This window comes from Anabrus simplex, chromosome 10 (genome assembly GCF_040414725.1).
Source record: "Anabrus simplex isolate iqAnaSimp1 chromosome 10, ASM4041472v1, whole genome shotgun sequence".
In the NCBI taxonomy this organism is placed as follows: Eukaryota; Metazoa; Arthropoda; class Insecta; order Orthoptera; family Tettigoniidae; genus Anabrus; species Anabrus simplex.
This window is the reverse complement of record NC_090274.1, coordinates 51,631,775-51,651,356: the sequence shown is the minus strand read 5'-3', so window position 1 is coordinate 51,651,356 and position 19,582 is coordinate 51,631,775. Positions and strand designations below refer to the sequence as shown.

General features: G+C 38.2%; 1 protein-coding gene across 3 annotated transcripts in view; it reads left to right on the top strand.

Annotated features, from left to right (window-relative positions):
- Positions 1-1,038: 1,038 nt before the first annotated feature.
- LOC136881988 (zinc finger protein interacting with ribonucleoprotein K) overlaps positions 1,039-19,582 on the top strand; it is a 97,424-nt gene continuing 78,880 nt past the window's right edge. The window contains exons 1-2 of one of the 3 annotated variants that reach the window (XM_068229507.1): positions 1,039-1,129; positions 11,840-11,929. In XM_068229507.1, coding sequence (XP_068085608.1) covers positions 11,858-11,929 — 72 coding nt within the window. In that variant the 5' untranslated portion in view covers positions 1,039-1,129; positions 11,840-11,857. Of the gene's footprint in view, positions 1,130-1,513; positions 1,740-9,782; positions 10,036-11,839; positions 11,930-19,582 lie in introns of those variants that run through there. The other 2 variants (XM_068229512.1, XM_068229508.1) reach the window with 2 other exon arrangements.

Sequence of the window (19,582 nt, the reverse complement as noted above, 5' to 3'; positions counted from 1 at the left end):
AACTCTGCCCCAGCCTCGTACGGACGACCAACTGTGGCAAATGGTTGACAGAGAATGGAGATCCATCCCTCAGGACACCATCCGCACTCTTATTGACTCTGTACCTCGACGTGTTTCTGCGTGCATCGCCGCTCGCGGTGACCCTACATCCTACTGAGTCGATGCCGTGCGCATTGTGTAACCTGCATATCGGTTTGAAATAAACATCAATTATTCGTCCGTGCCGTCTCTGTTTTTTCCCCAACTTTCATCCCTTTCGAACCACTCCTCCTTGGTGTTGCATTGTCACTGTCAGTCAGTGTATTTGGGGTCGCGGGTGCGAACAGTGTCGCACATGTGGATTTGGTCCAGTTTTACGACCGAATGCCCTTACTGTCGCCAACCCTAATTACTATTGCGTGTTTCAAAGGTGTTTGGTAGCGTAGTGTGTTGTCTGAATATGAGCAGGAAAGTGTTGGGACAAACACAAACCCCAGTCCCTGGGCCAGAAGAATTAATCAGACGCGATTAAAATCCCCGCTGCACCACCCGCAGGAAAAAAAAAAAAAAATTACAAGAAATGTTTAACGCCATTATCTGCCACTTCGAAAACATATCGGATAATTATAGGGAATCTTGTTCGTTGGTAATTTATAACCATTAGGCCTATGTACTCTTCCTTTACATCTACCCCTACCGGTAGATCTTCTCGATATTGTTACCTAACTCCAACTGAGAGGAAGTTGAAGTAATATGAGACAAAAGTGACAATAAAGGTTGGGAAACAAATATCGTACATATTATTCAGTATGAAACAAAGTCTGTTCATATTTACTTAACTCATATTTTCTGTCTAACCAAGACAAGGAATTTATCGATCAGCGATGCCTTTAGGGTAAAGATAGAATAGAAAATAAGATGCATCATATCATCACAGCTTGCAGCGTACGGATCAGAGGGGATGGTACGGATCCGACATAGTGAGCAAAGAGGATAGAATAGTAGATAGTGAATTTGTTACCTATCCTCTTTGTTACATGTTGGCCAGTAGAGCAGGGTCACTAGTGTGCCAGGCTGCCAGTGGTGGAACGAACGTGCTCTTTGGCTGGGACCGCTTCTATTAACGTGAAAATTTTTCCTGTCATACCAGGTAGACGATAGTATAATCGTATAGAGGAGTGCAAACTAAAAATAGTTTTGTAACAGGTACAGATTATCTGCACCTTATTATTTGCTAAGCGGTTACTTCTGGAATGTGTAAGATAAGCAGACGAATTGGTTTGAAAATACAATAGGAGTTACGAACTCCTTCAGTTCTGTATAGCTCAAAGTGTTTGTCATTTTAGAAACATGTTAGCCCATTTTTCTGAGAGAGAGAGAGAGAGAGAGAGAGAGAGAGAGAAAAGAATGAAAGGTTTCTGCTTTGAACTGGGCGTCATGGTATTAAATATTCGCTGAGAACAGCTTACCGGGCAACGGGGCACGTTAGTGCTGGGAAAGGAGCGGTAGGAGCGGAGCAGTTCGCGCATGAATCGGCATCTCCGATTACCTCCGTTGTCTCCGCTTCCTCCGCTAAAACCATTATGCAAGGAAAGGAGCTGTAGGAGCGGAGTAGTTTGTTTTAGTATGACCTATTTTAAGTAGAGTGTCAACGTGGTGGACCATCTCGGTTTGAAGCGATGCCAAAACGTTGTTAAGAATATGGGTTTATAGACATTCAAGTCGAAAAGGCAATGTGACAGTTGAATCATTTGACGATGGTGAGGGTAACTTTTTTTTTTAGAATGTGTTTCATTCCCCGCCCAAAGAGCGGGGCGGGCCCCTAGACAGTAACGCTGTCTCCCAGGCCAGAGATGTGATGAGAACTGTGAAGAGTGTTGACTCATGGAGATGGGAAGAACAATGTGCAGAATTTAGGGAGGAGGAATTACGATGTATCTCGGTTACGTAGATGGGAGCTGTGGGGGGGGGGGGGGGGTCGATAGGATTAGGGTTTAAATGAGTTTACCAGGGTGGTAGGGAGAGATGTAGTGATGTAGCAAGGGAGGTGGTGAGGTTTTACATTAGCATTTACATGCATGTTTGATTTACAGTCTTACGATTTAATGTACAATACAGTGATACAAGTATATACAACGGTTAAAATCTGGGGTACGTGTGAGGGCAAAAGTGGAGTGCCAGGACGTGAAATAGTGAGGAGAAATTCCAGAGTGAGATGAGTAGTAGACGTAAAGGGCCAGAGTTAGGCGGTGGGGTTGTATAAAAAAATGAGGCGGTGGACTGGGTGGTTGTGGAGGTGGAGCGAGCCGGGGACGACGTCGTGATGTGGTATGGCGGGTCATAGAAGGAATAGGAGAACAGGAGTGTTCCACGCGGTGGTAGCGGCCTTGAAGATATACTCTGTGATCGACGAGGTGTTGGACATCTTGGTAGGTTGGCAGATGGAGGCGTATGAGGAAGGTAGGCCGTCCGCTTTGCAGATCCGGAACGCTCGTTGTACGGGAATTTCTGTCTTCCAGAGGTCTTCGGTAATGTCTTCAGGTTGAGTGCTGGGGTCCATTCCGCATACAACACAGCTATGTATTGTATTGTTGTCAGGCAGTGTTGTGGACGATGGTGGTCTTCCTGGGTCAGTTGGGTTAGCAGTGGTAGTTTCCTCTCCAGGTGGCTGACGGAGTACTTGCTGTGGACTAAGTCGTTCAGAGGTGGGACGTATGGGGTGAGAGAACATCATAAGGGAGGTGGGATATGACGTGACTGTGGTGGTGCTAGGATCGGGATAGGAGATTTGTACAGCAGAGGAGATGGTGGTGGTGGGGGTAGTAGTGGTGATGGTGTATATAGTAGTAGTAGTAGTAGTAGTAGTAGTAGTAGTAGTAGTAATGGTAGTAGTCGTAGTCACTTGAGCGCTGGAAAGAGAGGGCGAAGTCTGTTGTTGCGGTGGTTCCCGCGGCGGCGCTGCTGGATGTAATGCTGGTGTGTTGTCTAGTAGCTGAGTCAGAATATTTTGGGGAGTAGGTTCGGCTCCATGGTGGCGGCGATGGATAAACACGCCATTGTCCACGATGAGATCATCTGCTTGAGGAATATATAGTAGTATGTCCGAGGACGGTTCGGTGCCGGCGAGTAGTCTGGAGGCACTATGGACGCCCAGGATGCTGAGTTCTCTTTCAATTTCATAATCTGTAATAGAAGGGTGAACATTACGGGCGATGCAGGTGAACATATTGGGAAAGCCGACTTCCTTCGTGGCGTCAGGCCGATATGCTGTTTTGAGGCCTGCGAGGTGTGAGTTTAAAGATGTGGCATCACCCGACCAGGCAAAAAAATGTGAGGCGTTGATTTGAGGGGAGACTTAAAGATTGATAGTTTGAGGGGTTGTGAGGGTAACTTGTTCCAATAAGAGCTAAAAGTTATTGACGACTGTTGACTTACGACGAGTGTTATAGTTGTAGGTTTGTGTTGGTCCATAGAAGTCCAATTTAAACATTGTTCATCAACCTTCAACTACAACTTCGTACTTTTCATCAAAGAGAACCACAACTTCACCATATGCCATTGACTTTCGACTTTTATCTCGTGTAAACAAATAATTACAGATCACTTGACCATCCTTCGACATTATTTTATTCAACATTATTTTTTGAATATATACGATTTTGATCGTCATTTTCGTCATTGTCTAATTGTAACCGCTGGTCGGTCAACATAATTTTATAGCAATCTTACCACTTATTTATAACAGACTGTTGCTTTGTTCATTTTAATTATAATAGTAGCCTTCTAATGTCAATATTGCAAATACTTTCACCAATTGTAAACTCCTCACTCATTGCAATATCTTTAAAACCAACATTGTACAAGTCTTTACCGTATGTTAATTTTAGTTCAAGTCTCTCCAAGGCTTAAAAAAAAGTTTTATTTTATTTATATGTAAATTAGGTGCCTGATTTTATTTCAAGGTTAAGGCAATGGCTGATGATGTCTATATACAAGGTGAAACATGTACATGTCAATGTAAATCAACAAAGACAAGACTTATTGTGTTGATTAGGTGGAAATTTAATAAATTAACTTATTGTTATATTCCAATCAGTACCGAATAAGCTGGAGTGGCTGCTTACCGGACTCTAACTGTTGATGTTTTAATTTATGGCTTGCAACAGAACTTTGCCTAGAAGAAAAATTAGGAAATAAACACTAGCAGCGTTGCGAGGAGGCCTGGAGCAAATGCATGTTTATAAGCCATAGTTCGGCAATACCTTGAGTTTAACATTTCAAAACTTACAACCCTAATCTTACTTTTACTTCTGTTGTGACATACTTACTTGAAATGCGTGACAATATTTGAGCAAGTATCCAAAAGCGTACAAAAAGGCAACGTGCTCTTTACCACATCACTTATGGTCAAATTAAATGTGTGCCCTACACAGGAAACATGGAGGATATTTAACTTTTGTACCACAGCTACCATATTTGCAGCGTTATCCGTAGTAATTGCTGGCACTTTACCAGACAGCTGCCAAGAATCGATGATGTCTGACAAGCGGCTAGCGATATGCTCCGCGGTATAACTTCCTTGCACAATTTCCGTTGCCAGACATGCGGACATCAGTGCATTTGACGCCTTTGATATAAAATGGGCATCCACAGTTATGTACGGGTCTTGTCTATTGGATGTCCAACAGTCAGTCGTTAAAGCGACGTGTTTTGCTGCTGCCAGGTCGATGTTCAGCATATTGTGTACTTCGTCAGGTATTTCGCCTAGAATTCCCAAGAAAAAATAAATATAACATAGGTATCGATCACAGAAATAGCTGGCATTTGATTGTAATACTGTACAATAAATGGTGCAATATGAGTTAATTTTCCACCTACCACAGACAGAATTCGGGGACATGGTAGTTCATACCTGAGATTTAAATAGTCAACAAACTTCCTGAAGCCTTCATCCTGGACATTGCCGAGCGGTTGCATATCTATAGAAACAAACATAGCCAAACTCCGATTCAAGCGCTTATGCTCCTAACTGCCTGGGGCATACGCCTCATTACTTTGCTCAGTTGTTGGTTCCAAACACTGCTTATGATTCCTTTAAATGATCAAATAAATTAGATGTGCTGCCTCCCATTAAAAACTATGAGGACATAATTTGCACTTGGCAGATTTCTTCTGATCGCCTTCTGAATCAAAAGAGTTCCAAATACTAATGGTTTCCGTGGCATTAGCTGAACAGTGAAGTTAACAGAGCCAGAAAGTTCACCCGTCACATGCAGCAACTGACAGGAAGGTGTGGTTTCTCTGAATGAGCAGAGCACGTTCTCTCCGTTTCCTCTGTCACCCTCCATATACCTCCGCAATTCTCCGCAGTAGTACCAGAGAATACCGGTGGAGCACTTCACTTGCTATAACCGATTCAATCACTCGGAGGACTGCCTCCTCTCCCAGCACTAGGGCACGTGTACTCGTGTACTTTTGCTGTTTAAACTTGGCAACGAAGTACACTGCCTGACAAAAAATTTTAAGCACCCAGAAGAAGTGGTTGAAAGTGAATGAAACTACATGTGTTGAAAGACCATGTGCCTTTATTGAACTGATCACAATATGGGATGAAAGAGACAAGGCCGTCGGCAGTTACAACTGGAATGTTGGTGCCAGGTCAGTAGGTTGTCCCCCCCCCCCCCCCCCCCCCCCCCTTCGTCCACAGTTGTTGCCGCTGTCCCTCCAGGTCTCTCAGGTTGGCACTGGGACGGAGACCCCTTCCAGTGTCATCCCACACGTGTTCACTGATGGAGAGGTCCGGGGATCTTGCATGCTACGGGAGGACCTCAACATGCTCTAGGCAGTCCATAGACACGTGGTGTGTAGATGTGCATTATCTTATTGGTATACTGTCTTGGGGTGTTGTGCCATAAGAGGTAGGATGTGCGGACGATCGCTGTGCCATCAAAGTCTGCCGAAGCACTATTAGCCCTCCATTAGTGATGTGAATTTTACTCTCAACTTTAGTGACTTTGGTTCAGTAGACCGGCCTTAAATAATTCCATACTTTTCATTATTTTTGAATATATTTTTAAAGGAAGGGTATAATACATAAGTATTTTATCATCTTAACCTTTATTTAAAATACACGTAAGTAGCCTAATCTATAAGCTATAATAAGGAGAAATTATAAGTGAGTTATGACAAGTGAAATTAGCAAAATATCCAATGATAAGCTCTGTTGAAAAGAAAACAAACAATCATGATTGAGATCTAAAGTTTGTAAATTTGCATCAGTACACAATTAACCTTGAAGACAGTCATGGCATACAACATTTGTGTGTTCAAGGCACAAATACTTATGACACTTCTTACAGAAGTAATTTGTCTTCCGGTTCTGCTTAGACGTGCAGAATTCCTTTGATGGTTCTAATGTAGGTTGGACATCTTCCTTGATGTTGTAAATTTCCTTTAGCCTCTCTCTGGTTATTCAAGGAATATTGGTAATACAAGCTTTTCGAACAGCATGGTTCTTCATTAGGCCAATAGCCAACCCAGTCAGGAATTTACGCCAGACAATTTTGTTGCATCATCGATGCTGTCATCGTCGTGCAGGTGAATGATGAGTAGAACATTTTTCCCCTCCACAGGAATAACATGCAATCCTTATGAAACACAAACATTGTTGATGGAATAGGCCTTGATTGCTGCTGTAGAAACTCAGGGGGAATCTGATGTTTGTTCTTCTGAATGGTGCCTAACAAAGTTTATTTTGACCATGGAGTATGTCACTAAGCTCAAAGTGAGTGAACCAATTATCTGTAGTGACATTTCTACCAGTATGAATATATTGGTTCACACAGCCTCTCAACAACTGCTAGGGGAGAGTTGCTGGTTTGGAAAGGACTGTCAGGCTGCTTGCCTACGCAAACTTCTAAATTTGATGTATAAATCATCTTGGCATCACAGAGAGCATATACTTTTAATATGCCGTACTTGTTCGGGTTAGATGATATAAATTGATTGAAACTACAGCGTCCACAAAATCCCAGCAACATTTCATCGACGGTCACGCATTGAGACATACTGCAATGGGCTTTGCAATTTACTATGAAGCTATCAAGCATATCTCAAATGGGAGCAAGTTCATCACTGAATCTTCTTTCCTGGCATGTATTTCTGTCATCAAATCTTAGGTGCTGTAAGAGAAATCTGAATCTCTGCAGTGACATGACTAGATGAAGTATTTCTGGTGAACTACCATCAGTAGCAAAGAAATCATCTGCATTCAGCTGATTAGATTTTTTCACACCGCTGAATATTAGCCTGCTAATGCATAGGTCACAAAAAGTTACATGAGTAAACGGGTTGGGTCTCGCAGACCCATCATGAAATTTTTATTTTATAGTATGCTAATATATTTTTATTTTCAGTATTCATTCTCTCCTATCCGATACATTATAAACATTGCTGTCACAAAACCATTGATGATTAATACTTATTTAACATTTTACAAAGCATTTCTATTACCACTGCATATTTGAACATAATATTTTATTTGCTCACAAAATTCAGAACTTATCAAGTCAAACTTTATGAAATCGTCATAACCTAATCTTCACTATCCAGAAAGTTCGCATTTTAGCTTTACATCCAATGCACACAAATACGGAGTGTGATATTTGGGCACCTTCCTTCCTTCCTTTTGTGATCTCCTCTTGTCTTATTCTTCGTGTGATCATTCTTTTATGATTTTTTTAATAATCATCTTCTCAACCCTTCAATTCAGAGGGACCTGGTTTTGATATTCAGTCATGCCGGGTATCTAAGTTTGTCTTAATACACACTTCTCACTTGTTCATTTACACCCAATACACCACACTACCAACCACTACTAAAGCATGCAATAATTGAATACGTTTCTCTACAGAGGTTTGATATCAGGAAGGGCATCCAGTTGTTAAACAGAACCAATAAAGCTCGTACAGTGCAAATCATGCCTGCAGCATCACCGGAGTGTTGGAAGAGTTAATGAAATGTATTTGGATAAAGATAATGTACAGTAGTTCTACATCTCAAAATGAATGGCTTCAAGTTTCCTCAAGCTCGTATAGTTTTGAGTTGCTGGGTTGTCATGTGGGTTGTGCATGTGCTGCACAGAGAGAAAGTGATGTCTAGGTCTTGACTTACTTGACTTATTTCCTGTTGCTCCTCCTGGAGCATGGGGTTTCTGTGAAACACTTCTATCTATTCCTATCATTGGCTAACCACTTCATTCCAAGTCTTTCCCACTGCTGGACATACCTTTTCGATTATCTTTCTCCAGGTCTTCTTTGGACATCTGCACTTTCTATCACCTTGGGGGTTTCAGTCCAGTGCTGTCTTTTCACTGGCTCCAGCGGGCTTCCTTAAAGTATGTCCTATATATGTATGTCTACATCTGTCTTTTTGGAACTCCTTCCTTTTTGTTTATGGATATCTTTATTCTTTGAAGAGCCAGAACTATTTCTCTTCTGGCTAGAGTTAATAGTTCTCAGTTTTACTTCCCCTTAAATCAATCAGCACCACTGGTAACATGGACTGAGATCATATTATACCAGTTTTCCCACTCATAGGACTTTATGTAACAGTTTCGGAGTGATGGGAGATACATGCATATATAAAGTTGTCCTACCTTTTGCATGGTAAATATGTGTGACATATATGAGTGGTAGTGGAGTGGCTCACACATATAACCATTATAAAACATAGGCAAGATCAATAGTACATGAGAGTTTGTGACAATTTAACATTAAGAATTTCATTCTTCAGGTTCCGTATTGAATCAATCTACTTGATAATATAAGATAGACTTAAAATAATGATGGCTTGGTTTATTATAACCAAAACAAATCATGGGCGGAATTACAATCTCAATTAACAAGGGATTCCATTCTATTGTTTCAAGGTTAATTCATTAAAAACATTGGCAGAGCAAATAACAATGCAGTCTAGGTGTTGACAACAATAGCATATTGACTAAACAGTCTCAAATGCATAGATGCAGCAATAAAAAGCAAATCATGATACTAAATGTGAAATTACAATTACTAAATTGCATCTGTAAGCTCATTTCTCTTTGCTTCTTAATTCAATTAAACTGAGGTTATGAAAATGAAACCTATAACCTGTTTTCCACTCAATGACCTTGTCAGGGATGGGATGAATGAAGCCCCCAACTTGCGGCTAGGATATGAATTGTGCTGGCTGCTGAGGCCTGTTGCACTCCTCTGGGGCAATGATTAATGACTGACAGATGAAATGAAAATATAGTGGAGGGTGTTGCTTGAATGAAAGATGACAGGGAAAACCAGAGTACCCGGAGAAAAACCTGTCCCGCCTCTACTTTGTCCAGCACAAATCTCACATGGAGTGACCGGGATTTGAACCATTGTATCCAGCGGTGAGAGCCCGGCGCGCTGCCACATGAGCCACGGAGGCTCTAAACTGAGGTTACATTGCGACAGTTTAAAAACATGTTTGTTTACATAGGCCAAAATAGTTCATTATGTTTGGTAAGATTATCTGTTCAGGTTATTTCAATATACAGTGTTGCACATAAGTCTGGTTGTATTAACCTATCATAATTCTCCTTCCAGGATATTAAAATCAAGATGATATATGTTGTACACAAAAACTAAATACATTCAAATTCATTAAAACATGAAAGAGATTTCAACCATAATAACACATCACCATAGTTACGGGCCAACAACGTAGCAGCTAAATAAGAACATCTGGTTCCGTGACTGAAAAATATTTACGTAAAGAAATCTCACACTCAATCAAAAATGATGGAGAAAGGTGCTCTAACATCATATTATACTGAAAGAAAATACAAAACCATGCCTGCAGAATATAATAAAATGAAATTTTGGCTTGAAGAGATCATTCTCCTAGAATAAGACAGTAACAGCCCACTTTTGTCAAATAATGTTACCAATAGCCACATCCTCATTTGAGATGATCTAGGTACACCGGCACTCCTCTGGAATATCCTGAAAATGACTACTGTACCACACAGCGAACAAACAAGTAAGTACATATTGTACTTCACAAGATCTACTGGTTCTCAAACATAACAGCAGTGGGTAGTGTGGAATACAACCTACAATACAAAGTATTTGGAATCTATCCTTGACAAAACATTAGTAAAATATCTCACAGATCCCTATTCTACCTCATATGTTTAAGATTCAGTCTTATATTCCTCTGTGTCTATTCATATTTATTGGTACTCAAATACGATGGCCCTGTATCAATACATGTGCACGAAGACTCTCAGTATTCATAATATGTTCTCATAATTATATAGTTTTATATGTTTCTTATCATCATGCATTTCTTTAAATCACATCACAATAATCTTTATAACTTGCTATTATCACAAAGACATACATCTCTCAGTGTGTCAGTTTCGATTTGAGTAACATATAACATTCCACCTATAAGTAAATATCATATTCCGATGATGCTATGTACCCTGAGGTTGCTTTTACAGTGATCCCTTAACTTCTTTGCATTATTCCATTTACATATCATCTAAGATGATATAATTGATTCATATGGATAGGAAATAATACTCCAATTGTTAGGTCCTTGACTGAAATACTTTAGCTATCATCCCAAAGTGGATAACTCTTTAAAGACGTGGTTTCCCAGATCAAAATCTAACTGGTTTTTTATATGGATGATTTACTCTCCTCTTAATAGATTAATATCATAATTCATTATCTAGAGGATCCTAGCATCTCCTTCACATTCCTAAATTTCATTATATTCTGCATGGAAAAAGAAAATCAAAATATGTCAAGCACTACACTCTACATCCTGAAAGAGAAAATTAACTACATATAGAAAGACTTATCACATTGCTGTTCAGCTCCCTCAATCTGGTGATGGGCTGCCTTCCCTCATCTCTGTGTCCTTCTCCTGTGGATATTTCAGCATCGAACACATCTTGATGACAGTATTCTCATTCATTTTACACTCGTTTCCTCCTCCATGGCATTGAAAATGAAGAACACATGTTAAAAACATACTTCTTAATGTTAGAACATTTCACGAGTAACAATTTGTTCATCTACAATACTCCCCAAATAAAGCCAAATGTAATGCAAATCACTAACACCGATATAACTTTCCACTTTCCAACTACACTCTGTTATACTATACAGGCACTTGGAATCTTATGAGATTTGAAATTTCCTGTTCCCATTTAGATGGAGAACTATGTATTCATTAACAATTATCCAATTTATTCCTGCAACTGTATGAGTTTTCACTTGATGTTGCCAGTAGCTGTTCCTAAATACAAATGATGCTGTAGCTCGTTGATGCTGTGTAAATCTAGCATTCGCCATGTTGATATCCTCCTGGGTCATCTTAATTTAAATCCTCCATTGATGAAATACTTTAAGCCATACTTCTCTTGCTGTATCTGCCTTTGACATCTTCCTATTCTTCTTAAACTTGATTCAGTCATCCTATTCACCTTTTTTAATAATTCAAATGTTGATTTATGATACAGTATTTATCTTTTATTTCCCAACATCCAAAAACTTTTTAATACATAATGTTTTCATGTAAAGAGATGCCATTTTGAGTAGGTTGTGATATCACAGACTATACTGGTAGTATTCCGTACTTCTTGCTATTTAATAACCTTATATTTCAATTCAGACTGCTGACTGCTCCATAGTATTTAAATCTTCATGGGAAAATTGCTCAGTATATATGTGAGGATATTATAGGAATAATCATTATGTAAGATATTGGTCTAAGATGATCCCTGATGTTCCCCTAATATTTCAATTGCTATTTGGCTTGTATTTTGCAGGTTTGCTTCTCAGATAGTATGGAGGAAACTGCATTTGTCAAATGTGAGCCTGCATGGCCTTCAGATATAAAGGAAGAACCCTCTAACTTTGTAAGTAGACTATGACATTTAGGTATATTTCTCTATGGATGGAGAGAACTGTGGGTTTTAGTTAACTACGTTTTCTCTTATAATGTCTTTTTCTCATAGATAGACTCATGCCGCAACAATTCCAGTTCCCTTTTATCTACTTTATGTTTGATTAATCCTTAATGAGTTCCTTTCAGCTTCCCCACTTTATGAACGCAAAAAGTTGTGAATTTCTAAAAATGTATTACTTTGTGAGCCGTGAATGTTAAAATGTGATTTAATGCCTCACTCCAGGAGCTTTTCGTAGCTTATGAATTTCAGTGTGTGAATATGCATATTTTCTTTCAGTATAATATTTTACTTGTCCACTTCATATATCAGAGTGTGATAAAGGATAAGTAGAGGAGAGAGTAATATAGGCAGGAATGGTGTACTGTGGAATCTAGTTAGTAAGGTTTCAAAGGGATCCCAGGATATCAACGTTATAGATGGGAAAACTTGATAGTGAAAATATGAAATTTGCAATACATGACCTTTGACACTAATAATACTTCTTACCTGATGCAAATTTTTATACTGGTTTGAAGTACAATGTATGGTTGATGACTTTGTTGGCTTTAATTTTAGAATTGTAGTGTCCATCTTGTTTATTCAAGTCAGTTCATCATTGTTAACTTCAAAACTTTATACATTTAACTTCAATGCGTGAGTTGCCTCCATTACTTTTTATAATGTAGGAATTAGCTCAGGATCTGGTTCCTCCTCCTCCTCCTCTTCTTCCTCCTCCTCCTTATCATCATCATCATCATCATCATCATCATCATCATCATCATCATCATCACCATCACCATTTGATGCTTTAAAATCATCAAGCCCCATCTTCTCTACTACATGTGTTCCCTGAGTTTAAACCATAATAGTACTGTCTAATGGCATGTTTGAAGCCCTTGCTTGCATAACCTTTCTTAGAATTGTGGAAACTGCCCTCGGTAATTATGTTTCCTTTTAGCACTTTTCCCTTCTTCATTTATTTTTATTAACATTTCCAGCACTGTGCCCGTATGGGATATGTGCTCACTGCTTCCCTGGTTGTGGACCGTGCCTGTATACGATACGGGCGTGTTTATAGGCAACAGCACGTATCCCGTTTGGTTCCAGTTCCTTGCTTCGTGGTAGTAGTTTATCTAGTGTCCACTAGAATGCATCAGTTATCAGGAAGTTCAAAACCTAAACAATAAAACGGTTAGTTTCTCCTTGCCATCACCTTTACTGAAGCACTCGATGTGCCGGGTGCTGTGCGCGCCAAATATGTCGTGCTCTCAGCTGTGTTACTATGTGAACATGTCCTCACGCTCACTCAATGATAGTGATATCTTGATATTTCATCGGGAGAAGCGGGCTCAGAAACAGATGACAGTGATGAATGCTCTGTTTATGAGAGTGATAGTTCAGGCAGGATTTTTATTTGCTATGTTACTTTCGAGTGCAAGTCTTTTCGGCTGTATTATTTTACTCTGAATACAAATGATAGAAATTCTTCACCTCTCCCAATATTTGGGCTTATTTTTCCATTTTGGCAAAGAGGTGCAGGCTTATGATTCACCTGTAGTGTGAAAATCAAGTTCTGTAGATGGTGGTGCAAGGAGTGCAAGGTTGGACTGCATACCCCAATGTTTTCAGGCTTCTATACCAAAACAAACTGCTCCTAAATAGGTAAATTTCAAATGTACTTATGTGTATTTGTGGATTAAGTAGCCGCATTAAATTATTCTTTTTTATTGTTTTGGCAGGCTTATTGGTAAAACTTGAATGTAAAAGTTTTTTCTCATACATTTTTTAATGTTTTTCATAAGACTAGTATAATTAAAACACTTTAGATATGTACTTCCTGATTAACATCTATGTTTTGGATGTCTGACACCTTCATATGTGATACAAAATTATTATTTATTATGGACCACCTATTCAATACATCATAAGCTAATGTGGAATTGCATCCTTATTAAATTGTTACAATGGTACACATTTTGCTCCTTTTAGTGAGCATCATCAGCCAATTAACATTTACTCAAGGTTTAATAAGATATTCTGTTGAGCTAAAATATGCTTTACAAGCATGAGTGACAAATCTTACGATATTTTACTGATCATGTGACAATAAAAAGTTATGTCTTTAAGCATAAACACATTTGTCTATAAGCTTGGCATTAACATTGTCTTTTAAAACTTACAGATGAAACTAATCTATTAACCATCTATTTGAAACCTTTGTATGAGATCTGGCTAATTATATTGATTCAGTATTCTTGAATTGTATAATTGTCCTTGAACATTCATTGTGTGTTTAATGATTTTATGAAGCTAATAATAGCCTCTATTATAAACTGTTGTCATATTCCCAATATTACAGGAGTAACACTAGTACAATATGTATTGGCTAAAAATCCAAATGTTTGTCATTACATCAGTCTTGTTATTCTTAAAGGAACTTGTTAGTAAAATGAAAACATTCGATGTGAAGTAGAATTTGAAAGAACATACAATGAAGAATATTGAATCAATACAGTTAGCCAGATCTCATACAAAGGTTTCAAATAGATGGTTAATAGATGAGTTTCGTCTACAAGTTTTAAAAGACAGTGTTATAATGCCAAGATTTTAAACAATTGTATTTATGCTTAAGGACAGAACTTTTTATTGTCACATGATCAGTAAAATATCGTAATATTTGTCACTCATGCTTGAAAGGCATATTTTAGCTCAGTAGAATATGTTCATGATCTTATTAAACCTTGAGTAAATGTTAACTTGCTGATGATGCTCACTAAAAGGGAGCAAAACATTTACCATGTTAAGAATTTAATAAGGATGTAATTTCGCATTGGCTTATTATGTATTGAATAGGTGCTCTATAAAAATTTGTAATAATTTTGTATCACAAGTAGATTTTCAATACGGACAAGAAATGAAATTTATAACCTGCAATGAAACCTTCATATGATACAAAAATCAGGTATGTACTATGTTTCGCTGTTGTGAAATAATGTATTAAAATTCAGGAAAGAGACCCAGTTCACTGCCATTGTTCATGTTAAAATATGGTAGTGCTGAAAGTGCTAACAGCCGTGTTTAAGGTTGGCAGAGTAATGTTTAAATTCCATGCTAAATCCATAGGCTTCATATTTGGATTTTGACTGAACCCCACAATAAAGCCATTGTAATGTCTATCATGAACACATTTGACAAAACTGTTTGCAAATGAAAACAAAGAAATGAGAAATGTTCTCCTGTGCCCGTACGGGATATGGGTGCATTGCTTTCCTGGTTATGGACCACGCCTATGTACGATACGGGCATGTTTATAGGTCTGTGGCATTAGCAATGTTATGTAAGTGTCACTGATGATGAGTTGGATAAAAGTTCACCATGAGACAAAGCAAGAGTTAAAATTTTTCTGAAGCAACACCAACACAACAAGCATCAAAGAAACCCTTCTGCCAAATTTGACTCATTTTGCGTGCATTTCAATGCCTGAATAATGAATCACCATAGAAATACAGTGTAGGATACAGGAAGGGATTTCCTGATCTGTGCAAGGTCTTACACAAGTTTACGCAGTGCAAATGCATCTCCAAACTAAAACAAAATTGTTGCAAATACTTGAATTTCTAGCCAATGTAGCACATATCATTACAGAGTTGCAGTAATTCTTTTAGTGATCCTCTGTTCATATTGTTGGCATTAGAAACAAATTTATTGGAGTTCATATTTGGAGGTACTGTTTGAACCTGTTCAATTAAACCTGGACATACTAAAGTGTTCTGGATGACAAATTTTTGAGTAGTTTGAAGAAGTGCTGAAAAAGCATGAATATTTATACTGGTTTCAAATACATATGTGTGGCTGATTGAATTGAAAGTTTGCATTTTAAAATTGTACTTCCATCTTGTTTAGTAAAGTCATTTTATTGTTATCAACTTCAAAACTACACACACATATCACTTCACAATTTCAGTTCCCTCCATCTAGCATAGGAATTGGCTCAAGATGTAGCTCCTCATCATCTTCAACCATCGGGTGCTTTAAAATGATCATGTCCTATAATCTATGGTAAATATGTTGTCTGAGTTCGAGCCATAGTACCACTCTTTTACAAACAAATTTAGAAGAACTTGTTCAAATTCTGGAAGGTGACCCTTGTGATTATGTTTTCTTTTTTTTTTTTTTTTTGATATGGGCTTTACGTCGCACCGACACAGATAGGTCTTATGGCGACGATGGGATAGGAAAGGCCTAGGAGTTGGAAGGAAGCGGCCGTGGCCTTAATTAAGGTACAGCCCCAACATTTGCCTGGTGTGAAAATGGGAAACCACGGAAAACCATTTTCAGGGCTGCCGATAGTGGGATTCGAACCTACTATCTCCCGGATGCAAGCTCACAGCCGCGCGCCTCTACGCGCACGGCCAACTCGCCTGGTGATTATGTTTTCTTATAGCACACTTTTCCCTTCTTGAAAAGCAGTTTCAGTGAGTTCACTTTTACTAATAATCATGTTGAAGTACAGCACAGGAATGTTTAATTCCTGTGCTAAATCCACATGCTTCATATTTTGGATTATATGAAATAAAATTCATTATTAAAACCTTTATTGTAAATCTAATACAAGTTCTTTTTGGTTCTCTTAGGAAATTCCATCTTTACAGTACTATAAATATTTATTCCATTCAGAATAACAAAGTTAATGGGACATGATTTGTCTCTTTAATCCTTAGCCCTCCTTCTGAACACTCCTGCCTCTCCAGCTTCATTTAAGAATCTGCTTACAGAGGGATATCAGGTAACATAAACATATTGACAGCATATTTATAAAAATCAACTAAAGCAAACCCAAAATAAATATAATACAAGTACAATATATTATTCAAATGGAATGTTCAACATTTTCATCCTGAAATTATCTGTAATAGTTTATTGTGTTGAACTTCCCAAAACATTCACTGGGATGTAATCCAGGCTTTTTTCTGCAAGTATTGCTGAAAAACACACTCTCATGTCATAATTTAGGCTTACTGTTCATTGCCATTTTTAGGATTATGTCTAAAATGCTTTGAATTCATGAAAAGTAACATCTATCCATGACTTCCTAATAGACTCACATGTGAGGGGCATAACCTTTTGAATGTTTACACTAGCATACCGGTTAGTCTCACGCACAATTACCGACAATAACTTGTCAGTCAGGAATAATAATTGGAAAAAGTCAAGTTCATTCCACCTTGCAGTGGTTTATAACCTGACATACCTGTGAATGGACTTTTGAAGTACAGGTCAGTGTCACGGTATTTCCTCCAGCCATCAGAAGGGGTACCAGCATTGCCATTTAGCATAATTTTCTCATTATTGGGATTTTCATTATTGAACTCACCAACACAATCTTGTTCCGCAATATCTTCCTCACCACTTAATTGAAAATCACCCTCACTATCGCTGAAATCAACGTCACTTTCACCTAAAAGTCTGGCTATTTCTTTCTCATGCTGCTCAAACGATGCCATGTTGCTGAGCAACGTTTGTTTACAAACTCACATGGTCTTCAAAGAATGCGCGCAAAGCCTGATTTCAAAGAGATTATAGCTATACATGGCTTCAAATTGTCGTCGGATTGCAGTAGCTTACTGTAGCTGTAATTCATGCATGCGTAACCCGACAAAGGAGTTATATAAGGAAGAAAATCATGTCGGGCATTGCCCGACATAGGATCTATGCAGGATATTCTCGATGTCGGGCATGGCCCACCGCGTGAGTACTAAGGGTTGAGAGATATCCTCAGCCATATAAAGGAGCTAAAACCAAAGGTGCACATACATTAAAAAACATTAAAATATTTGTCTACATAACATATCTTAGTCTTTGGTGATAAGCTAGTCTTGAGGAATATAGTCAAATTTGCCATTGTTGAAACACATGAATTTAAAGCAATATACATGCAGTTAAAAAGGATTCACCGCATTGAGGTGTTTTTTCACAAATTGTATCTTAAGTGTTTATAAAACCTTGGTAATTAGATGGTCTTCAAGAATGGTTCTTATGGAGCACTGATATGTATGAGATACACTAAAAAAAAGTTACTCTGTCATTAAAATTAAGATATTCTGAGCAAAAGGCCATGCAACTTTGATCACATACATATCAGCTTGGATTCAGGAGATAGTGGCTTCGAACCCCACTGTCGGCAGCCCTGAAGATGGTTTTTTGTGGTTTTCTATTTGCACACCAGGCATATGCTGGGGTTGTATCCTAATGAAGGCCACAGTCGATTCCTCCCCAGTCCTAACTCTTTCCTATCCCATCGTCGCCATAAGACCTATCCATGTCGGTCAAACCTAAAACAAATTATAAAAATAAAACCTTGGACTTTTCCTAAATAATATTAGAGTAGTTTTTTATAATTGCTAAGTTTAAGTATTAAAAAGTTTTAAACTTACAATTCTATCACATGGCTAGCAAGCTGTAATTTAACATTCTTGTTGTTGAAAACAGTTGAGCTTAAATGCAGAGGGGAACTTCTCTCAAAGATTGTTACTTCAAGTTGAATTCTTGGGCTTAGTTGAATTGGTGACTTTATACCTTGAAATAAAGAAATTAATGGTTCCACTGGTGTTAAAATGAGTGATGGAGATTTTAGAATAAATCAAAATATTGAAGAATATCTGAGTAATTACTTCCTCACTGGTCTTCCTTTAGCATGGCATGCTTGGCTGTGGCATTGTGTTAGACTGAGAACTGCTGGTTGTCTGCTGGAGTAGCAAGTGTTTGGGTGAAGGTATGAGAGATTTGAGGGGAAATTGATTGAGGAGAGCGGGTAGGGGAATTGTGTGTACTTGCTATGATAGATATTTTTTTGCTCATTACAAAAATGTGTTAATAATCTCCTCAAAAATTATATTAAAATGTGACTGAAAATATTCTCATGAATGTTTAACAGAAAGCCTTTATTAACCTTATGAAGAAGGGGTAAATCCTGTTCTATTGTTGAGAATGAATGGTTGAAATCAGACTTATCAGACATAGCCAAAAATCTGTAAATTTAGTTTGGATGTTAAATACTTAGAATAGCATTCACTAAAGTAGTTTATATATTCCATTATTGTAAACCACATCATCTACAAGTATTTTTCATCGCCAACCACAAATGAAAAATAATTCTTGCGTATCAGGGTTAATAGATTTAAATGAACAATACCCTTAGTATTAAGAATGCAGTCTGAAGGTCCTTATGGTGTTGTTTACGGTATTGCTGATTTTCCTATATAATTTACTTCAAATAGTTTCAAGGACTTCTGCTAGCTATCACTATGTATGGCTAGGTAACATATGGCGGGTGGTGTAGTTCCAAGGTCCTCTGCTATGAAATGTGTTGCAGATATGATCATTACTAGCTTTATAGAACTAGAATCGCCAGCTTCAAGCCTTAGTATGTTAGTGTGCTGTTACATAAGTAGCATTAAATTACTTCGATCTGTGACTTAGTTGCAGATTTGTTTGCTATATCAAATGTTGAAATCAGACATATGTATGTTGTCTTTTCTGCACAAAGGCTAGTTTTATCCTCATCAGCTGTCATAAATAGCCTAGGCATCACTGAAGAGGCAGACTAGGGAAGTGAGGTAGTTT